Raw genomic sequence first — 18,959 nt, forward strand, 5'->3', positions numbered from 1 at the left:
GGGGATCACCCAGGGCACAGAGCAGCTACCACCTGAGCCTCAGGAGCTGAGGATGGCTGAAGGTGGTGAGAGATCACCCTCCTACATCCCCTGCTTGAGGGGAAGGTTGGGTAACAGCAGAGCTGGGCTAACCACACACGTCTCTTGCGAAAAGCTGAAAGAGCAATGTCTGTTCCAGGCAGGAGCCCAGTGCCCACCAGCCCTACATTCATCCCACCCCCATCTCCTGTTTGCAGTGTCAGATGTGGTGCTGCTTCCCTGCAGGACAGAGGTGGCTTTTGGGATCCCAGAGTTTCAGTCACCCATCTCTTGTGTTCATCCACCCACGTTCCTCAGCAGTTTTCTTTTAGCCTTATTTTAGCCCAATTTGGCCAAGCATTATCCTGCCTTCCCAGCACTCTATTGCTGGTGGATGTGGCAATGTATCTGATCACTTGCAGGGCACAGGGCTGTGTGTGATGCGTGGGTCTGGGGGGGCAGCCAGGGACCCTTATCCATGCCATGGGAACAGACCCTCTCTAGGGTGGAGCAAAGGGGACGAAGTGTGAGGGGCAGCATCCAGAGGAGGGCAGAGCCTGCAAAGAGGCAGGACAGGAGGGTGGGGACAGGGCTGGGGACCAGAGGGCTGGCCTGGAGGAGGGACCATTAGTGGGAGGCACAGGCTGGGTGCTGCTGTCGCTGCAGGCTGAGCCCCCTTCCTGGAGGGGACACCTGGACATCGATCCTGCCACCATGACACTACTGCGTTGGAGCCGGCCCTGCTGAGCCCAGAGGTGAGGGATGGTCCCAAGGGTGCAGGGGGTGGGAAGCCTTGGGGACAGAGTTCTGTGGGAAGGAAGGCAGCACTTAATGTGGGTCTATGCAGATGGGGACAGTTAGAAGGATGGCAGCTGGGCTCTCCCCAAGGGCCACCCCGGTACCCCACACTCAGCCCTTTGAGGAAGTGTCGGGGCGGGGAAGCAGAGCTGCCCACAGATCCCACAGGGTGATACGGCCACGAGAAAGGGAGAAATTGCCCCATTTCAGTAGAAAGCCGCTGGGCAGAAGTGGGGACAGACACCCCACACAGAGCTCCAACCTCCATCAACAAGCAGCTTTCCAACTGCAGTGTCCCCACTCTCAGCTTCCCACTCCCTTCCTGGCCACCTTTGATGTACCTTGTACCTTGTCACCACAGCCTGCTCTATGGCCGCCCCTTTGCACCCTCACATGGGCACACTCCCAGACAGCCATTCCTCCCCCCTGTGCTCCCCATGACACCCCTTCCCATAGACACACCAGTGGGCAGCGGTGCAATGCGGAGCCTGGGACAGCCGGGATGCAGCCCCCACTGAGGGGGGACAGGGGATGCGTGGGAGAGCAGAGGCAGCAGGAAGGAAGCCTGTGCTGAACAATAGGGGGAAATGGAGGAACTGGAAAAAAGAGCCAGTGGCAGCAGACTCAGCGCAGATGGTTTAGTGTGGAGCAGCATGATTCATGGGAAAAAGGCTCTCAGCGCCCCACGGCTGCATCCAGAGAGGGAGCTGGGGATGCGGGTCCCTGGGTGGGTGGGCACGGTGCTGGGCGCCCGCCCTGTGGGTTCCATCCCCCTCAGCCTGCCTGTGAGTCATGTTGACCTCTCTCATGCCCTCGCCGGCAGATTATGGTCTGGCCCTTCCGGCAGCAGAGCCCTCCCCGAGGCTGCCAGCACCAGAGCTCGTCCCCTGGGAGGGGCCCAGCTGCTGCCCCCATAGCCGCAATCAGCAGCCCCCTCCACACCATCACTCCATCCCGTCCCTGCACACAGAACAGCCCCCCAGCCTTGGAGTCACTCGAGTGCTGGCAAAGAGGGATCAGGGGCTCCAGGGAGGGGTGGAAGAGAGGCTTGTGGCTGGGAAGTAACAGGATGAAGTCCTGGCTTGGACTGCTGAAGGTAAGAGGCTGAGAGGGGGGGATCCTGAGTGTGGCCAAGCCCCCAAATTCCCTCCTACTGCCTCCTCAGCTCTTTCTTCCCCTCCTTCACCAGATGATGGGCTGAGCACCATCACAGAGGCATCACAGGGCCATGAGCTTGCCGTGTACTCCTAATTCAGACATCGGAGACTGGCTGGCCATCATCCATCTGGAGAGATACCGGGACCTTTTCAAGCAGCATGGATTCCACCTGGCCCGAGATGTCACTGCTCTGGATAATAAGCAGCTGCAGCAGCTTGGCATCACAGCCACCGGGCACCGCAAGAGGATCCTGAACCTGGCTGAGAAGACACATCTGCTTGGGGACCCCCATCCCCGAGCTCCCCAGATGGGTGAGGATGCTACAAAAGCAGAACCAGGAGTGGCAGCTGATGCCTTTGGGATGCAGCAATGCAGTCAAGCTGTGGCTCCACAGAAGGACCTGGATCCTCCACTGGTGAGGCCGGTTCCCAAGCCGAGGACGGTTTTCTATCGCCCCAAGTTGGAGCAGGGCTCAGCAGCCACACCACCAGCACACAGCCCAGACAGGGACAGGACAGCTGGAGCCTTTGTGGTGCTGGAAGGCTTTGTGCCAGGGGAGAGCTCCACGGATCTGGAGAGCCCGGGGTCAACCATGGGCACAGGAACATCCCAGCTGGGTGCACGGGAGGAGACATGGCTCCCCACAGTCCCAGACTATGGAGAGACACAGGAGACACTGGAGAAGCCCTGCCTGTGTGTCCCATCTGTGCCACCACGGCTCAGACACAGGGTCCCGGTGGCCGAGCTCAGTGCTGTGAGCACGACAGGCAAACCAGCCTCAGTGCCAGGTGTGGGACAAGGCAGGATGGAGATGGTCTCCAATGTCATCTACGAGGGGTTCAAGCCACCACTGGCACCTGTGGAGGACTCGGGACAACAGGACAGTCCCCGGGGCCAAGCTCTCACACAGGATCCATCCTCAAAGGATCTGACACAACTGGCCGAGAAGCCAAAGTAAGCAGAAGCTTTTCTTTAGGAAAGACAGATTTAAGGGCTCCCCACCCCCAGAACCTCATCCTTAGGGAGCATTGTCCTCATCATGCCTTTCTCAGGGGAGGTTGGGGGGTGAATGCGCTCTATGGGGAAGCTGGGACCCACGTTGGTTTGGGGAGGGATGGTGAGAGCAGCAGGGGTAGGGGTTTCTAGCATGGAATAGCTCTGGCTGGGGCCTCTGGGGCTGGCTTGAGCAGGGGGCAGGGTGGGACATATTGGAGGGGATCAGGCTGAGGGAAGAAAAGTATCCCCAGGAGGTACAGTCTCAATATGTAGAAGAGAGCAGGCACTGGGGCAGGTTTGTTGCACATCCAAGGGGACAAGAACAGGCTGAGAAATGGTCACAGCCACACAGTAATCTCTCTCCTGTTTTCCAGCAGGGCCAGCTGGCATGGAGGGGGTCTGCCCCCCATCCCACAGAGACCTGCCAGCAAGCCAGGTGAGAGCCCCCGGGGTACTGGGTGCAGTAAGGACCCACAGTGTGCCCAGTGGGAGGGTGGTCCCGGGGGGGGTGGACCCAGAGCGCAGCCCCATGAAGATTTGAGCTGATATCTCTGCCATACCAGGTGCCCTGACTGGATGGGGTGTGCTGTGAGGGGATCACTCTGGGGAGGTCCATGGGTGTCCCCACAGTGCTGGCAGGTCGTTGTCCTTTTCCAGCACCACTGATGGCCTTTTCTCCCCATGTCCCTGCCTGTAGAGCTCAGCGAGCCGCTCATCAGCCCATACAGTGAGACCACCTTTGGGAACATAGTCCCAGCCCGGGAGCAGAAGGTGAGAGGGGGCCATGGGGTCAGAATCAATCCCCTGGCATCACCAGTGGCCACTCTGTGTCCCCCATCTCCTGAGAGCCAGTGAGCCACAACTGGTGGGACTGTGGTACCAGCTGAAGTGTGACTGCTGTCTCCTCCCAGGGCACAGATGTTTCTTCTGGGCAGGGCTATGAAGCAGTGACTGAGCCGGAGCTGGAGCAAGAAACACAAAGGTAGGCAAAGGGATGATGAGAGTGCATAGGAGACCTTAAAAGTGCTTTCAGAATGCACTTTCCATGAGTCCTGATAGCATCTCAGAAAGAGGAAGGAAAGCTGCTCTTCCCATTTCAGATGGGGAGGGTTCCTTTTCCTGTGTTGCTTGCAGAGAAGGGAGCTGAGCTGTGGCTCTGCATCCTTCAGCTCTTGTGGCTGCTGTGCCTTCATGTTTCTGGTGCCAGCGCCTGGCCTGATCCAGGGACCTGGTCAGCCCAGGTAACACAGCCACATGGGTCTCATGTCGGGGACTGCAGATACCTGGGAACAGGAGTTCTGTGGCTGGGAAGGAGCTGCAGTCTCCTCCTAGTGCTGCCTGCAGACTCTGTCTGGGGCTTGCAGGGATCTGAAACCTCAAGCATCCCAAGGGCATGTGCAGGGAGCCTACAGCACTGGCAGTGCTTCCCAGGAGTGTTTGCAGCATGGGTCTATTGGGAAAAGCCACCATGGGGCTATCAGTGTGGTGTCAGAATCAGCCTTCACAGGATTTTCATCTTACTGGGGCTCAGAAAGTTGAAGAGACAAAAAACCTCTGCAGACCTTCTGGGATCTGCTCCTGAACCAAATGGGACAGGTGTTCCCATGCTTTTCTTCTGAGATACCCACTCTAAACACTTCTCCCCATGCCTCAAAGCTCCTTCCCTGCAGGACACGAAATCCCAGGCATGATGTGACCCAGTCAGCCACCAGGTGCCCACTATCAGGCTGATTGCCTGCCTTATAGTCCCACCTGAAACACCCAGATCCACCTACAGCTCCTTGTCCTTCCTCCATTACCAGTCCTCCATCTTCCACCAACCCTGCTGAGGTGTCCTTGCTGCCATGGGCCTCTTCCTGCCCATCATCATCATGCCTGGGCAGCTCCCATGTGACCACCTGACGTTTTCTAGTCTGTTTCCTTTTGGGGTGAAAATAAAGCTCCTGGCTGACAGGACTGAGGGAAGGGGCAGGCTTAATGGTTTATTTTTGTAATTTCCTTTCATTGTTACGGCTGGATAGGCTCACCAGGCCCTCTCTAACCACAGCTTCCCAAGAAAATGAGGCTGTTGCAGGAGCTCCACTTGCAGTCTATCCTTCCTTTGGAGCTAAATGATCTTTAAGATCCCTTCCGACCCATTCTATGACTCTATGATTTCCAAGAGCTTTGCAGAGCATTTCAGCTGGGCATGAGGAAGACTCATGGATCTCCCAGTGCCAAGATCTTGGTGACCACCAAGCCCTCATCCCATCCCACTCACGGAGATGCACAGATCCCAATCAGATCTGTACCCCAAGGAGCTCATGATGAGGCCAGAAGCAGTTTGAAACATCTGATTTTCTCATAGCCCCATTCCTTTCAGGACAAGCAGTGAATACAGCAGTGAGGGGAGGAGTGAGAATGAGGAGACACGGACCAGGCTCATCGAGCGCATCGCCCAGAATGACACAGAGGGATACTCCACTGTGGATGCTCCACGGGCCAAGGGCACCCCGTTCAGCCTGCCACCCCACCTCTACCCCGACGAGGTCCTGGATGACTTGACCATCTCTCCCTACGCAAGCTACACCTCACTGTCTGAGCCCCGGCCTGCCATGCTGAGCGGTTGGTTGGACAAGCTGTCCCCACAAGGGTATGTGCTCAGTGTGGGTAGTGACAGCTCCCCATTGTTGAAGCCCCCTTGAGCAAGGCTGGTGAGATGGGCACCTCACCTCTGAGTCTCCCAAAGCCAACCTGAGCTTCTTGGGTCTTGGTGTTGCAAGGATTCCTGTGCCTCATCCTGGGGTCTGTGCAGATGTGGGGTTTATGTGCATTTGTGGGGCACTTGGAGGACCTTCTGTCTCCTAACAGCCAGTTTTTCTGCCATGCCAACAGGAACTATGTCTTCCAGAGGCGCTATGTCCGCTTTGATGGGAAGAACCTGATGTACTTCAGCAGTGAGAAGGTGAGAGTGGGCAGAATGTGGGCAGGAGAGGCAGTGTCTCTGTGCCCAGGATACAGCCTGACACTGTATCAGTGGAACACAGAGAGGGCCATGCATTGCCCTGGAGTAGCTGCTATCACAGGAGGCTTGCAGCCAGCCTTCCCCTGTCCCTTACTGGGACTTTGGCACCAGCATGCCCAGTGAGGCAGATGCAGGGGTAATAAGGCATAGGGATACCCTGCAGGAATGGGAAAGTGGGGTGACCACTCCGGCTGCTCCTTCCAGGAGCCCTACCCCAAAGGTGTGATCCCACTGTCCGTCATTGAGATGGTTCGCTCCACCAAAGACAACAAGTTCCAGGTCGTCACCAGCCACCGGATCTTTGTCTTCCGTGCTGAGAATGAGGGTGAGTGAAAACCCAAGTTGGGAACCTTCAGTTTCCCAAGAAACAATCCCTGCCTTTGTCCTGCAGCTCCCTCCCTGTCCCCACACTGGCTGAGACAAGTGAGGGATACCTATCCCTGCCACGCTCTAGCCATGCTGGGGTAAAGGGATGGGCTCTGCACCACTCCTTCAACCCTTCCCTCCCTGCAGCCCAGAGGAATGAGTGGTGCTCCACACTGCAGCAGAAGGTGATGAATCAGCACCTGGTGGGCACTCGGCCACGGCCACCCAACACGGCTCACTGCCAGAAGTCGGGCACCCTGGAGCTGAAAGGTCAGAAGTCCAAAGTGTTTGCAGTCCTCAGCCTGCCGGAGATGTGGCTTTACAAGAGTGAGCAGGTTGGTGGTACCACAGGAAACCCCAGCTCCTGTGTGCTGAACTGTCTTAGCACCCTGTTGTTGTTTTCTTCTGGCTGCCTCATTTTAGTTTGTGCAGTGTGCCCTAAACCTCAGCAAGTGGGTTTTGCTCAAATTGCCCTACCAGCACACCCAACTCAGCAAGGCCTTTAATTTTAAGGTTAAAGTATTTGCAGGATGCTTTAATCCAGATGAGATGGGATGGAATCAAGGGTCCCGGGTCTTGGTGGTCTGGGTGCTGCAGGCAGGGTGCAGAGCTAGAACAGGCATTACTCTGACTTGCAGTTCTTTAAAATGGGCATTGGCATCTGCATGATTGAGATGCGTGGCTCCACCATCCGTGAAGCCAAGAACCGAACCTTCGAGCTTATCACCCCATCCAAGATATTCAGGTAACAATGGCATGAGGAGGGGATGGGGTGAGGATGAGGATAGGGATGGGGTGAGGAAGGGAGATGGGAACAGGGGCTGGGGTAGGAACGGGAATGGGAACAGGGTTGGAAATGGGAATGGGGATGGAGATGGAGATGGAGATGGAGATGGAGATGGAGATGGAGATGGAGATGGAGATGGAGATGGAGATGGAGATGGGGATAGGGACGGGCATGGGAACACGGTTGGAGATGGGGATGGGAACATGGTTGGAGATGGGAATGGGAGCAGGGTTGGAGATGGGGATGGGAACACGGTTGGAAATGGGGATGAGGATGGAGATGGGAATGGGAGCAGGGTTGGAAATGGGGATGGGAATTGCTCAGGGAGCAGCTGGCATCTGGAGCAGGATGTGTGAGTGCTGGCTGCTGGTGTTGTAGCTTTGTGGCAGAGTCAGAGCGGGAGAAGCGGGAGTGGATGGAGGCCCTGCAGGAGGCCATAGCCGAGACGCTCTATGACTATGAGGTGGCAGAGAAGATCTGGTCCAACAAAGCCAACAGATACTGTGCAGACTGCTGGGCTCAGAACCCAGACTGGGCGTCCATCAACCTCTGTGTGGTCATCTGCAAGCAGTGCGCAGGCTAGTGATTCTGAGGGCTGGGCAGGGTGTGGGTACACCCTGGGTGTGCTCAGGGCCATGGGTGCTCACTCACCTGCTCCCAACAGGTCAGCATCGCAGCCTGGGCTCCAACATTTCCAAAGTGCAAAGCCTGAAGCTCGACACCAGTGTCTGGTCCAATGAAATCGTGCAGGTAGAGGTGCACGGGGCTTCTCTGTGCAGCGCAGCAGCCCCATGAGCTCCGCTGCGATGCAGGGATGCTGGGTATCCTGCTCTGCCTGCTGCTGATTGCAGGTCTCTCCCACAGCTCTTCATTGTGCTGGGCAATGACCGAGCCAACAGATTTTGGGCTGCCCACATCCCTGCCACAGAAGTCCTCCATCCAGATGCCAGCACTGAGCAGAGACGGGACTTCATCTCCCGCAAGTACCGGGATGGGAGGTACCGCCTGCCCCATCCACACTATGCCTCCCACGAGGATGTACTTCAGGTAGGGGCCACCTCAGGGTGTGTGCAGGGTGCCAGGGTGCTGGGAATGACAAGAATGACTCTGGAACTCAGTTTGAGGTGTCAATACATTCTGCTTGTCTGATGTGCCTGAATCCCTATGCTGGGCTTGGGTGGGATCTTGTGATCCTTGAAGTGGGATGGGCTTTTCATCAGACAGGATGTGGTCCCTATGGGTGTATGTCTCATCCCAGGCGCTGTGCGCTGCAGTGGCAGGACCAGGTTTGCTCAAGACCATCCTGCAGTTCTTCTCTGCTGCAGAAGCTGGGCTGGCAGCTGACTCCGCAGCCCATGAAGTAGCCCCAGCTGCTGAGCCATGGTGGGACTTGGAAAGCAAAAGGAACCATGCAGGTAAATCAGTCCCCTTTGGTTTGTGATGGGGCGGTTTCCTTCTTGCCACTGCCCCACCACTGCCCCATTGTCCCAGAGCACAGGACAGCCATGGCACCAAATGACAGCCCCACTGCACCCCTCTTCTGGAATTGGGCAGGGTGATATCTACTTCTGGATCCCCTTTTCAGGGGATTCCCTCATGCCTAGAGCATTCCTCTGCCTACACCTACATGAGTAAGGGACTCATTGTCCCCAGTACCCACACTTTTGGCCCATTCAATGCCATTCCTCACAGGGGTACCAGGTCCGGAGGGTGTATACAATGAGATCACACAGCCAGTGGCACACAGTGGGTACCTGCATCGGTTTGTGGCCCACCCCCGCCTCCCAGGTGCCAAGAAGAACAGAGAGGGTAAGTGTGGGGAATGTGGGGAAAGTGGGGAGCGTGTCTGAAAGTGTGGGCTTCCCACTCCAATACCACTTACTCCCCCCTCTCACAGACTTCCAGCGTGTCTGGTGCTCATTGGAGAGAGCCCTACTCATCTTTGAGACAGAGAAATGCACTGAGCCTCTGAGCCACATACAGAGTGGGGATCTGCTCTCCCTGGGCGTGAACAGAGCCCAGCCTCTCTCCAGCCCTGGTCCCACTGAGAGGTACCTCCAGGATGTCCCCATCCCAGCGTGGGTGGACCTGCAAGCCTGGAGAACCCAAGGGCATGCAGGGGGCAGGGATGGGTATCACTCTGTATTTGGTGTCTGGACACATACAGAGTAGGGTGGGAACAGCCCTGATAGGTGGCTTCATCCCCTGCAGGTTTCAATTCACCCTCGAGCTTTTCCTCACTGGGGAAAAAGTGCAGCAACTGGGGGCCGACAGTGCTGATACACTGCAGGCATGGGCCAGCGCCATTGGAAAGGTGAGTTGGGCTCTGTTCATGCTGCTGTCCCCATCCTCAAGCAGGCTGAGCCCTGCCTTCCCTATCTCACCTCTTGCTTCATCCCGCAGTGGTTCACTCCTGTGAGCTGTCACTGTCTGCTTGGCTATGAGTTCCAGCGTGTGGGCCAGCTGCGTTACAAGTGCATGCTGAATCCCGAGTGCTGGCAGCGAGCTTTCTTCATCCTGCAGAAAGCCCACCTGTTCATCTGCCCTGCTGAGGAGGATGGGGCTGAGGACAGCATCAACCTGCGGCGGCTGCAGGAGCTCAGTGAGTGCCCAGGCTGAGCGTGCAGTTGAGGATGTGCCTGGCTCTGAGCTCATTCTCATTCCCACACAGATCTGGTGCCCCCTGCAGAAACGCCGGAGAAGAAGGAGATGCTGGTGTTGGTGGAGATGGGGAGGTGAGAGTTGAGCATGGGAAGGGTGGAGAAGGTGCTGGGGTGAAGGTACCGGTGTGTGCATAGAGGAAAATCCTGAATCCACTGTGGAAATGCTGGTGGGGTGGCATGGCTGTGGCTGAGGGGTTTGCAGTGGTCACCCCAGCTTGGGATCCCTTGGGGATGGGTGTTCATAGGCTCAGCCTGGCATACGAGGCAGGAGGAGGCAACCCACATCCCTGGAGACCTTAATTCCCAATTCACCGCCCTTGTTGTTCTCAGGACATTTTACCTGCAGGGCCTGTCGCGGGCAGACACGGCAGCCTGGTATGCTGACATCCAGGCATCAGCAGGGGGCCGGGGCAACGCGCTGCGGGACCAGCAGCTGAGCCGTGGGGACATTCCCATCATTGTGGACAGCTGCATCGCCTTCATCACGCAGTATGGTGAGTATGGGACAGTGCCCAGCACTCACTGTGTGACTGATGCGTCTGGATAGGAAGCATCACCCACCTGGCACCATCAGGCCTTGTGACCCTGCATCCCTTCCCCAGGGCTGCGCCATGAGGGGATTTACCGCAAGAACGGAGCCAAGTCCCGGATCAAGGTACTGATGGAGGAGTTTCGACGGGACGCTCGCAATGTCAAGTTGCGCATCAGCGATAACTTCATTGAGGATGTCACTGATGTGCTGAAGAGGTTCTTCCGTGAGCTGGAGGACCCCGTCTTCACCCTGGAGCTGCACCCACAGTGGAAGGAGGCTGCAGGTATGTCCCCTCATCCCATCTGTTTGCCCAAAATGGTGTCCCATTGGCATGTCAGCTATGGGGCCATCAGACTCAAGGATGGTGGAACAGGTTGCCCAAAGAAGTTTTGGATGCCACATCTTTGGAGGTGTTCAAAGCTAGCTTGGATGGGGCTGTAGGTAGTTTGTTCTGGTCCACTGCAGGGAGATTGGAACTAGATGATCTTTAAGGGCCCTTCTAGCCTAAGCCGTATCATATGATTGTATGGTCCATGATTTCTCTCTCCAGCAATCTCCTCCAAGCCCCAGCGCCTGGAGCGGTACAAGGAGCTCATCCATCGCCTGCCTCGCCTCAACCGCAAGACCCTGGCCGCACTGATTGGGCACCTCTATCGGTCAGCCACCTCCCCCGGGTCCCCTGGTCTGATGATGTCTCTGAGGCCAGCACACAGGGTGGCATTTCCCAGAGAATGCTGGCTTCTATTCTTGGGGTTCAGGCAGAGCCCAGTGCCCTAGACTGATGTTGGGAAATGCTGAGTGTGCTTGGCAGCTCAAATGTTCCCAGAGTTGTCCTACAGCAGTGGAGATGTTTGGGAGAGGGAAACACACCATTGTAAGATGTCTAATTCATCAAGGGCACACAAAAAAATAGGGGAAAGAAACAGAGTCCCATCCCTGACTCAGAGCACTGTGTGATGGCAGCCTGAAGTCCTGGAAACAGGAATTTCATGCCCAGTGGATGTGGAGAGCTGGAAAGAAAGGGGATGGTTTTTGAGTGGAAGTGGGCAGCTGGGGCTGGTACATCTCCAGACCTGGCCAGCTTCTCACCCCCATCCTTCCTGCCCCAGTGTGCAGAAGTGTGCAGACCTCAACCAGATGAGCACCAAGAACCTGTCGCTGCTCTTTGCGCCCAGCCTCTTCCAGACTGATGGCAAAGGCGAGCATGAGGTGAAGGTGATGGAAGACCTCATTGACAACTATGTCACTATCTTCAATGTAAGCTGTCCTTGCCCCCTTGCCTCCACCCATGCTGGCCCCTTGTTCCTCACTCTGCATCACGCATCCTGGCCCTGTCCACACCCACAGCCCCCTCCATGCTGATGCCATGCATCTCATCTCTTTCCCTGGCAGATCGATGAGGACCAGGTGTCCCAGATGGAGCTGGAGAACAGTCTGATCACCACCTGGAGGGACACCCAGGTACCTGGGGTGTTCTTGCTCTCCCCACATCAGGGGCCTGGGCTGCTGAGAAAGATGAGAACCATCAGCTGCCCACTCTGCATCCCCACTGTCCCAGATCTCCCCACACTGAGACCAAACATTTGCAGAAGGGGCCTTATCTCCCTTCTCTACCCTTCTGTCACCTTGAGGCTCAAGCCCAACTCCCACTCCCCAATATACCTGGGGATAGGAAATGTGCACTGTGCCCGTGCCATTGTGGCACCAATGCTATCCTTCTCCCACAGCTCTCGCAGGCTGGGGACCTCATCATTGAGGTTTACCTGGAGCAGAAGCTGCCTGACTGCTGTGTGACCCTGAAGGTGAGTCACAAAGACAAACACATCAAGGAAGGGCCACTGCCTCCTGGCATAGCTTGTCCCAGGTCCCATTCTTCCACCACCTATACCTGATCTTCCTCTGTGTCCGGCCCCAGGTGTCTCCCACGATGACAGCAGAGGAGCTCACCAACCAGGTGCTGGAGATGCGCAACGTGGCAGCTAGTCTGGACATCTGGCTGACCTTCGAAGTCCTGGAGAATGGGGAGCTGGGTGAGCACCATGGATAGAGTGTGATGGGATGCTCTGGGGGAATTTGATGCCAGGAGCAGGGAGGATGGTGGCTGAAAAAGGGAAAGGACATAGCAGTGATGGTGCCTCTGCATTCCCAGAGAGGCCCCTGCACCCCAAGGAGAAGGTTCTGGAGCAGGCGTTGCAGTGGTGCAAGCTGCCGGAGCCCAGTGCTGCGTATCTACTGGTGAGGAAGGTCCCCATCAGCGAAGGCAGCTGCCTCTTCACAGGTGTGGTGACAACGGATGGGCCCATCACTGATGGGTGTCTCCAGCCAGGACTCAGAGTGGAACTTCCACTAATATCCCCGGCCCCCTGACCTGCATCTCTTCCACTGGGCAGGTGCCAAGCGTGAGACCCCCAAGTGTGGGCTGCTGAAATGCCGTGAGGAGCCCCCCAAGCTGCTGGGGAACAAGTTCCATGAGCGCTACTTTGTCATCCGCAACCGGCAGCTGCTGCTGCTCAAGGAGAAGAGGGTATGGAGGGGACACGATGGGACCAGGGAAGTGGGGAGGGATACAGTGGAGACTGTGGTGGCACTAAAAGGACCACAAGATTCAGCTGGACTCTACATCCCCAGAGCGCTAAACCAGAACGTGAGTGGCCACTGGACGTAGCCAAGGTCTACATGGGCATTAGGAAGAAGCTGAAGCCACCAGCACCGTAAGTGGGAGCATCCTGGATGTGGCTGTGGAGCACACAACCCCTGCACAGTGCTGCACTGGGTGATGCTGCCCCACTGCCTGACTCTTCCTTTCCTCAGGTGGGGCTTCACGCTGAGCATGGACAAGCAGCAGCTGTGAGTATCTGTCCGGGTGTCCCTGGGTTTAATGGGATCAGAACAGCAACATTTGGAGCTGCTGGGTCCTAGGGTCAGGGCCAAGCTGGTGGCTGGCTGTGATACCCAAGGGTCAAAGAGTTGGGTCCTTGTGTTGCCTGGGCACAAGGTGGGGACCAGGTTTTGGAGGAAATTCACCTCTGAACCCCCATACATCTCCAGGCAATGGGCTTTGGTGCATGCCATTAACAGGTCCGTGCCACCTGCAGGGCTCTGCCACCCTCCACTATTTGCCCCACCACTGTTTCATCCCCATGCAGCCTAAACCAGGGTGCTCCAGGGTTCTAAGCAGAGCTGCTTCCCAGGGCCTGGTATAGCTGTTGCCTTACACCAGAGCTGTTATTTGGATATACAGTGAGTTTGGAGGCTGTTTCCAGCAATGCCTACCAAGAACTGTGCTGGTAGCCCTGGGTATGCAGGCAAGGTGTCAGGAGAACCTGGATCCTGCTGTCCCTGCTGCCTGCAGTTCTCATCTGGCTCCCTTACAGGTACCTGGTGTGCACGGGGCAGGCGGAGTTGTGGGACTGGATCACCAGCATCCTCAAGGCTCAGGTGAGTGCAGGCAAGGCTGGGTGGGCAAGGGGCCAGCAGAACAGCCCAGTGTAACCCTGTACTCCTGACATGCAGCACGATGACCTACGCCCCGTCATCATGCGCCGTCGCTCCTCCTCTGACCTCGCCAAGCAGAAATTCGGCACCATGCCACTGGTGCCACTACACGGGGACAGCACTGATGCCACCATGCTCTCTGCCAACCAGACCCTGGTAAGAGCCTGGCACCGGTGTTCCTGAACCCACCCATGTCATTGTGCCCACCCAAGCAGGTGCTCTGGGTGTGTGTCCCTGCGTTTGTGCTATGTGTTGTGCTCATATCCGCCGTCCCCATGCCTACTTAGGCAGGTGTCCCCACATCCCTGCCAGCAGGTGCTTATCTCTGCCTGTCTCCTCTGTTTCTAGCGCCGTCTGCACACACGAAGGACTTTGTCCATGTTTTTTGTAAGTACCCACATGCATGGGGCGTGTTCATGCTGGCTTTGCACTGTGCATCCTGGCTCTGGGGGATGCGTCTGTGCTGCTCTACACACACTGCATCCACTGTCCTGTGTGTCCTGTGCACAGTCCTGTTGTTCATGCCCAAGAGCAAAGATGTCCAGCCCAGTTCCCAGCACCTCCCAGAGGGGCTGAACATAAGAAATGTACAGCAGCAGGTTTGGATGCTGCTTTCCATCAGGTTGTTTCTATATGTGCCTGGTCTTGCCTCCCCTGGTTTCATGCATGGGCATCTATGGCCCTCCATCCCCACACTGTCAGGGTCTATGGAAGTAGTGCCATTGCTTGGTGGCATGGATCTGATCCCAGATGAGCCCCAGGTGGCTCCACTGGCCCATAGAGCATGCAGCAGGAGCATGTCCAGAGACCCAGAGCAGCATGTATGCCCCATAGGAGCACCAGCCCCACAACAAGGCAGCCCAGCTCCCCAGGCAGCACCCTTTTGCTGGGCACTGTCTCACTCTATCCCTGTGTCCCCACCCCATGAAGGTGCATCAGGACTCCCTGGAGGAGCAGCAAGAGAAGGAGATGGACACCGAGCCCGTCTATGAGGAGGTGGGCAACTTTCCTGAGCTGGCCACGCTGGAGCTGCAGCGGGGGCTGCTGGCGGACCCCTCACCTGAACCCAGCATGGACAGATCCCAGAAGCCATCCTCATCCCATGGGCAGCCCCCAGCCCCTACGCTGCGCTCCTCACTGCCCCCCAACCCAGCACAGAGGATGCCAGCTCCCTCTGTCACCAAGGCTGTGTCCCTCGAACGGGGCTTGAACCTGGAGTGTGACAAAGCCCCATCCAGTGGGCTCAGAGCCACCCTGACTGCCTCTCTGGAGAGAAACCTGGAGCCACCCACAGTGCTGGCCAGGGACCAGGAGCAGGCTGCAGTGCTGGGGTACAGCTCCAGCCCCGAGACCTCCATTAGCACCAAGAAGAGGAGCGCACAGCCATCTTCACCCATCAGCGACAAACTCATCCAGGAGCTCAGCAGCATCATCCTCAAGAAGAGTGATGGCCAGACACAAGGGACGGGGACAGGGACAGGGTCAGGCCAGACAGTGACATGAACTGGAGTGGCCACCGACCTGGCAGCAATGACAGTGTCACAGAGTGGGCATCCTCCTCCCGGCCTCACCCCGGGGCTGGGCTGGGAGTGGGGACAGACAGACAGGAACCACGCATGTCTGCATGTGTGGGCAGCACATCAGCCACCGCTGTCGGTATCAGCGCCGAGGGAAGCGAGTCAAAGGAAAAGTAAAAGCAGAACTGCAGTGCTCCTGTCGTGGGCTGAGGACACACAATGTCAGAGACATGGGGTACGCAGGGTGAAGCTATCACTGTGTTGCTCTGCCCAGTGTCCTCTTCCCAGCCCCACTTCCATTGGGCAAGGCACCCATTTGCCCCTGCTGTCCCTTCTTGCATACATCACAGTGTATTTTGGGTGGTCCCCAGCAGCAGAGCTGGCCATGTGTGCACGGTGCTTGGTCCCGGCGATGGAGGATGGCTCCTGCTTATTTGGGGTGTTTACACCTGCTCCTTCCAGCATCAGGGAGAAATAAAGGTTTATTTGGATTCTAAGTGGTTCGGTAACTGCAAGGTGTGTGAGGGAGACACCAGGTAGGGATGGGGGTGGCAGAGACAGGGATGGGACTGTGCAACAGGGGGATAACAGAAGGCATGGAGAAGTGACTGTCCACTATGGGGATGTTCTCAACAGCATAGGGTCAGCTGGGGGGAACCCCAGACTGCAGCTGCAGGACAGTCCTCTCCACATGGAGATCATGGCACAGTGTCCCTAACCCTGCCTACAGCTGGCTCTGCTCACTGGACCGCAGGGGCAAGGCTGCCTTCTTCCACTCCCCTTTTGTCCCCAGTCCCCAGAGACAGCAGCCAGCATCCCGGATCCAGCCCCGAAAATCCTTGGAGATGTAGAAATAGAGGAAGGGATCGAAGCAGTTGTTAAAAGCACTGAAGGCCAAGGCCAGGGTGTACCAGCTGTAGGTGATGTTGTTGCAGCCCGTGTCTTGATGCAGGTAGTGTATGAAGAGCAGCACGTTGCTGGGGGTAAAACAGAGGAGGAAGGCCAGTAAAACCACGGCCAGGATGCGCACCACGTGCCCATAGTTCTCTTGCTTGGCCAGCAGCCGGGCCAGGATGCAGCCATGGGAGACAGTCATGAGCACAAAGGGCACAGCAAAGCCCAGCCCCACCAGGCAGAGGAAATAATGCTGGAAGAAATTGTCCTTTCCTTGGACATCGTGGCACGTTGTGATGTTCAGCTTCGAGATGTGCTCTGTCTGTGGGTAGAACAGCAGCGGGCTCACACCCAGCCCCACCAGCAGCCAGATGACCACACAGATGCTCGCCCTGGCCCACATTCCCATGGAGCCCTTCCAGAGGAACGGGTGAGCCACAGAGACATAGCGTTCCACTCCGATACAGGTGAGGAAGAGGATGGAGGTGTACATGTTCCCATAGAAAAGGGCCACCATGGTGCGGCAGAGGTGGTCCCCAAAGAGCCAGTGGTTGCCCAGGAGGTGGTAGGAGATCTTGAAGGGCAGCAGGAGGATGAAGAGGAGATCAGCAGCAGCCAGGTTGAGCAGGAAGAGGCTACTGGAGCATCTCCTGAAGTTTTTGGTCAGGACCCAGCAGGCCAGAACATTGGCAGGTAACCCCACGAGCAGCACCACAGAGTAGAGGGTGGGGAGGAGGATGGTGGTCGTGGTGCTGTTGAGGAAGGATTCCAGAGAGGCATCCGGGCACTCAGCTTCTTCTTTGGGGGTCAAGCGCCATAACGCCCGCCCTTTGCCTTGTGCTACAGAGGACACGAGGAGTCAGACTGGGCTACGAACACACCATCCCAGCTCCCCTCCCCAACTGGGTCCATGGCAGCTGTCCTAAGGACCCCTCCATGTACCAGGAGATGGTGCCTCTCTGGCCCATGGTGGCTTCAGGGCACAGGAACTCTGAGCATCTGCTGAGGGATGGGACATAGGAATGGCTGTGCCCTGGGTTAGGGGACATGGGACATGGGCACCAACACCAGGTCAGAGCTGGGACACAGCCACCTGTACATCATCCCATGTATCCCAGTACTGAGCTGCCTCCCCGGGGCATTGCAGACCCACAAACCCTGTGCTTTAGGAGCACTGTATGCACAATGTGCCTATAGGACTACGCATGGGGACCAGGGGGAGATGTTCTCCCACAGCAGGGCCTGAGTCACCCACGGGTCTGCAGTACCTGAGCTGTCCCCCTGACATACAGCCACCCCCTCCAAGAACCAAGTCTTAGCATGCCCCACAAGGATCCCACCCTCTGCCCCTTCACCCTCACCCAGGCTCAGCCTCTGCCCACATCACCCACATCTCCACGCCAGGGGACACTTACCCCGGGATAGCTGGGTGGCCAGGCCGAGCAGGAAGGTGACTCCAAAGCCAGCAAAGCCAGGCGATGTCACAAGCCCAGCCATATCTGTGAGGTGGCCTCTGCAAATGCTGTGTCCCTGCAAGAGCCGTCAGCAGGGCTGGCCCGGTCTTACCGCAGCAGGATGTCCACCAGGTCCTTCCTCTTTCTCCTCCGTCTCTTGTCCATGCGCTGTCCTTCTCCCCCGTGGCCGCAGACAAGATGTGACCTCGAAGCGTGATCGTCTGATGGATGTCACTGAGACGTGTGAGGTTGGGGCTTTCCAGCCTCCGGAAGGAGGAAGCAGATGTTACGTAGCTGGGAAGGGATGGTGATGGTTTGCAAACCACAGCAGGTGTTGGTGGGCATTTCCTGGCAAGGGCAGCAGACGCATCTGGAGCTGACGTGCAGTGAGTTCAGTGGTGTTGATCGGGATGAGGAGCCTGACTTGCCCCCGTCACCTTCCTGCCACCAAGTGGGTGCTGGCTCCACTCCATGTTCTCAGTGAAGCAGAGGGGAGTGAGAGCTGGGTGACACAGCCCAGAACAAAGCATTGTGCATAGAAAATGCCAAACCACGGCCAAAGTGCCATGGAGGGACAGAGGGGACAGCAGGGAGCCCTGCAGGGGCAGAGCACGGGTTAAAAGTGACAGCAGAAGGAGAAGTGAGCAATAAAGGGGGATGGGGACAGGAAGGTGTGGGAGCCATGGAGGCCATGGGGTACTGAGGAGCACTGCACAGCGCAGCACACATGGCAGGGCTCAGCCAAGCTGGCAGCTGTGCACTCTTCATGTGATACAGAATGGGGCTCCCAGTGCTCCACATCATCACGTCCTGGGATCAGTGCCCACACATCGGATAGCACAGTGCTCCCCACATCCCCATGTCCCAGCAGCAGGGTTACAAGGCTCCCTATGTCCTCCTGTGTCCATATCCCCCTGTTCCTATATCCCTGTGTCCCCTGTTTCCCTGTCCCTCTCTCCTCATCCTCCTATCCCTGTATCTCAGTGTCTTGCTGTTCTTATGTCCCCATGTCCCCCTGTTCCCTTAAGCCACGTGTTCTCATGTCCCTATGTCCCCCATACCGCTGTCCTCCTGTCCCCTTGTCCTTGTATTCCTATCTCCATGTCTTCCCATCCCCGTGTCCCCATTACCCTGCCATGTCCCACGCGTCCCCACGTCCCCGAGTCCCTAAGGCGAGGTTATGGGGAGGGCAGGGCGGAGCTGGAGATGCGGGGTGGGACCTGCATGGGCGAAGTGGGAGAGCCCTGTCGGTGGGTGTAGCCTACAGTGGATGGGGG

General features: G+C 57.2%; 2 protein-coding genes across 5 annotated transcripts; one reads left to right on the plus strand and one right to left on the minus strand.

Moving 5' to 3' along the window:
- Positions 1-617: 617 nt before the first annotated feature.
- Positions 618-15,831, plus strand: ARAP3 (ArfGAP with RhoGAP domain, ankyrin repeat and PH domain 3). 4 transcript variants are annotated; one of them, XM_015875970.2, is made up of 35 exons: positions 618-773; positions 1,640-1,912; positions 2,006-2,928; positions 3,345-3,406; positions 3,668-3,741; positions 3,882-3,952; positions 5,333-5,602; positions 5,845-5,914; positions 6,179-6,299; positions 6,488-6,675; positions 6,979-7,085; positions 7,506-7,705; positions 7,792-7,877; positions 7,992-8,174; positions 8,386-8,542; positions 8,820-8,936; positions 9,025-9,178; positions 9,339-9,441; positions 9,531-9,729; positions 9,799-9,862; positions 10,121-10,284; positions 10,393-10,605; positions 10,873-10,978; positions 11,432-11,579; positions 11,715-11,783; positions 12,050-12,124; positions 12,238-12,352; positions 12,472-12,600; positions 12,713-12,846; positions 12,951-13,033; positions 13,134-13,169; positions 13,697-13,760; positions 13,836-13,973; positions 14,166-14,204; positions 14,748-15,831. In XM_015875970.2, the coding sequence occupies exons 3-35, from the start codon at positions 2,045-2,047 to the stop codon at positions 15,318-15,320; spliced, it is 5,196 nt and encodes a 1,731-aa protein (XP_015731456.1). In that variant the 5' UTR covers positions 618-773; positions 1,640-1,912; positions 2,006-2,044; the 3' UTR covers positions 15,321-15,831. The 4 variants fall into 4 exon arrangements, with proteins under 4 accessions (XP_015731456.1, XP_015731455.1, XP_015731458.1 ...); XM_015875969.2 differs by lacking the exon at positions 1,640-1,912; XM_015875972.2 differs by lacking the exon at positions 1,640-1,912 and having other exon boundaries at positions 3,348-3,406.
- On the minus strand, positions 15,799-18,951 carry LOC107320290 (proteinase-activated receptor 3-like). The gene is made up of 2 exons (XM_015875990.2): positions 17,644-18,951; positions 15,799-17,068 (listed from the first exon to the last, which is right to left on the minus strand). The coding sequence occupies exons 1-2, from the start codon at positions 17,723-17,725 to the stop codon at positions 16,059-16,061; spliced, it is 1,092 nt and encodes a 363-aa protein (XP_015731476.1). The 5' UTR covers positions 17,726-18,951; the 3' UTR covers positions 15,799-16,058.
- Between the last annotated feature and the right edge of the window lie 8 nt (positions 18,952-18,959).

This window comes from Coturnix japonica, chromosome 13, assembly GCF_001577835.2.
Source record: "Coturnix japonica isolate 7356 chromosome 13, Coturnix japonica 2.1, whole genome shotgun sequence".
NCBI classification, from domain to species: Eukaryota; Metazoa; Chordata; class Aves; order Galliformes; family Phasianidae; genus Coturnix; species Coturnix japonica.

What these genes read in the sequence shown, in the direction of transcription:
- ARAP3 (XM_015875970.2), top strand. Translation starts at nt 2,045, where the DNA reads ATGAGCTTGCCGTGTACTCCTAATTCAGACATCGGAGACTGGCTGGCC. An exon ending in GACAAGCTGTCCCCACAAGG is followed by an intron (nt 5,603 to 5,844) that starts GTATGTGCTCAG and finishes CCATGCCAACAG; the next exon opens with GAACTATGTCTTCCAGAGGC. An exon ending in CCTGGAGAATGGGGAGCTGG is followed by an intron (nt 12,353 to 12,471) that starts GTGAGCACCATG and finishes CTGCATTCCCAG; the next exon opens with AGAGGCCCCTGCACCCCAAG.
- LOC107320290 (XM_015875990.2), bottom strand. Translation starts at nt 17,725, where the DNA reads ATGGCTGGGCTTGTGACATCGCCTGGCTTTGCTGGCTTTGGAGTCACC. An exon ending in GGCCACCCAGCTATCCCGGG is followed by an intron (nt 17,069 to 17,643) that starts GTAAGTGTCCCC and finishes TGTCCTCTGTAG; the next exon opens with CACAAGGCAAAGGGCGGGCG.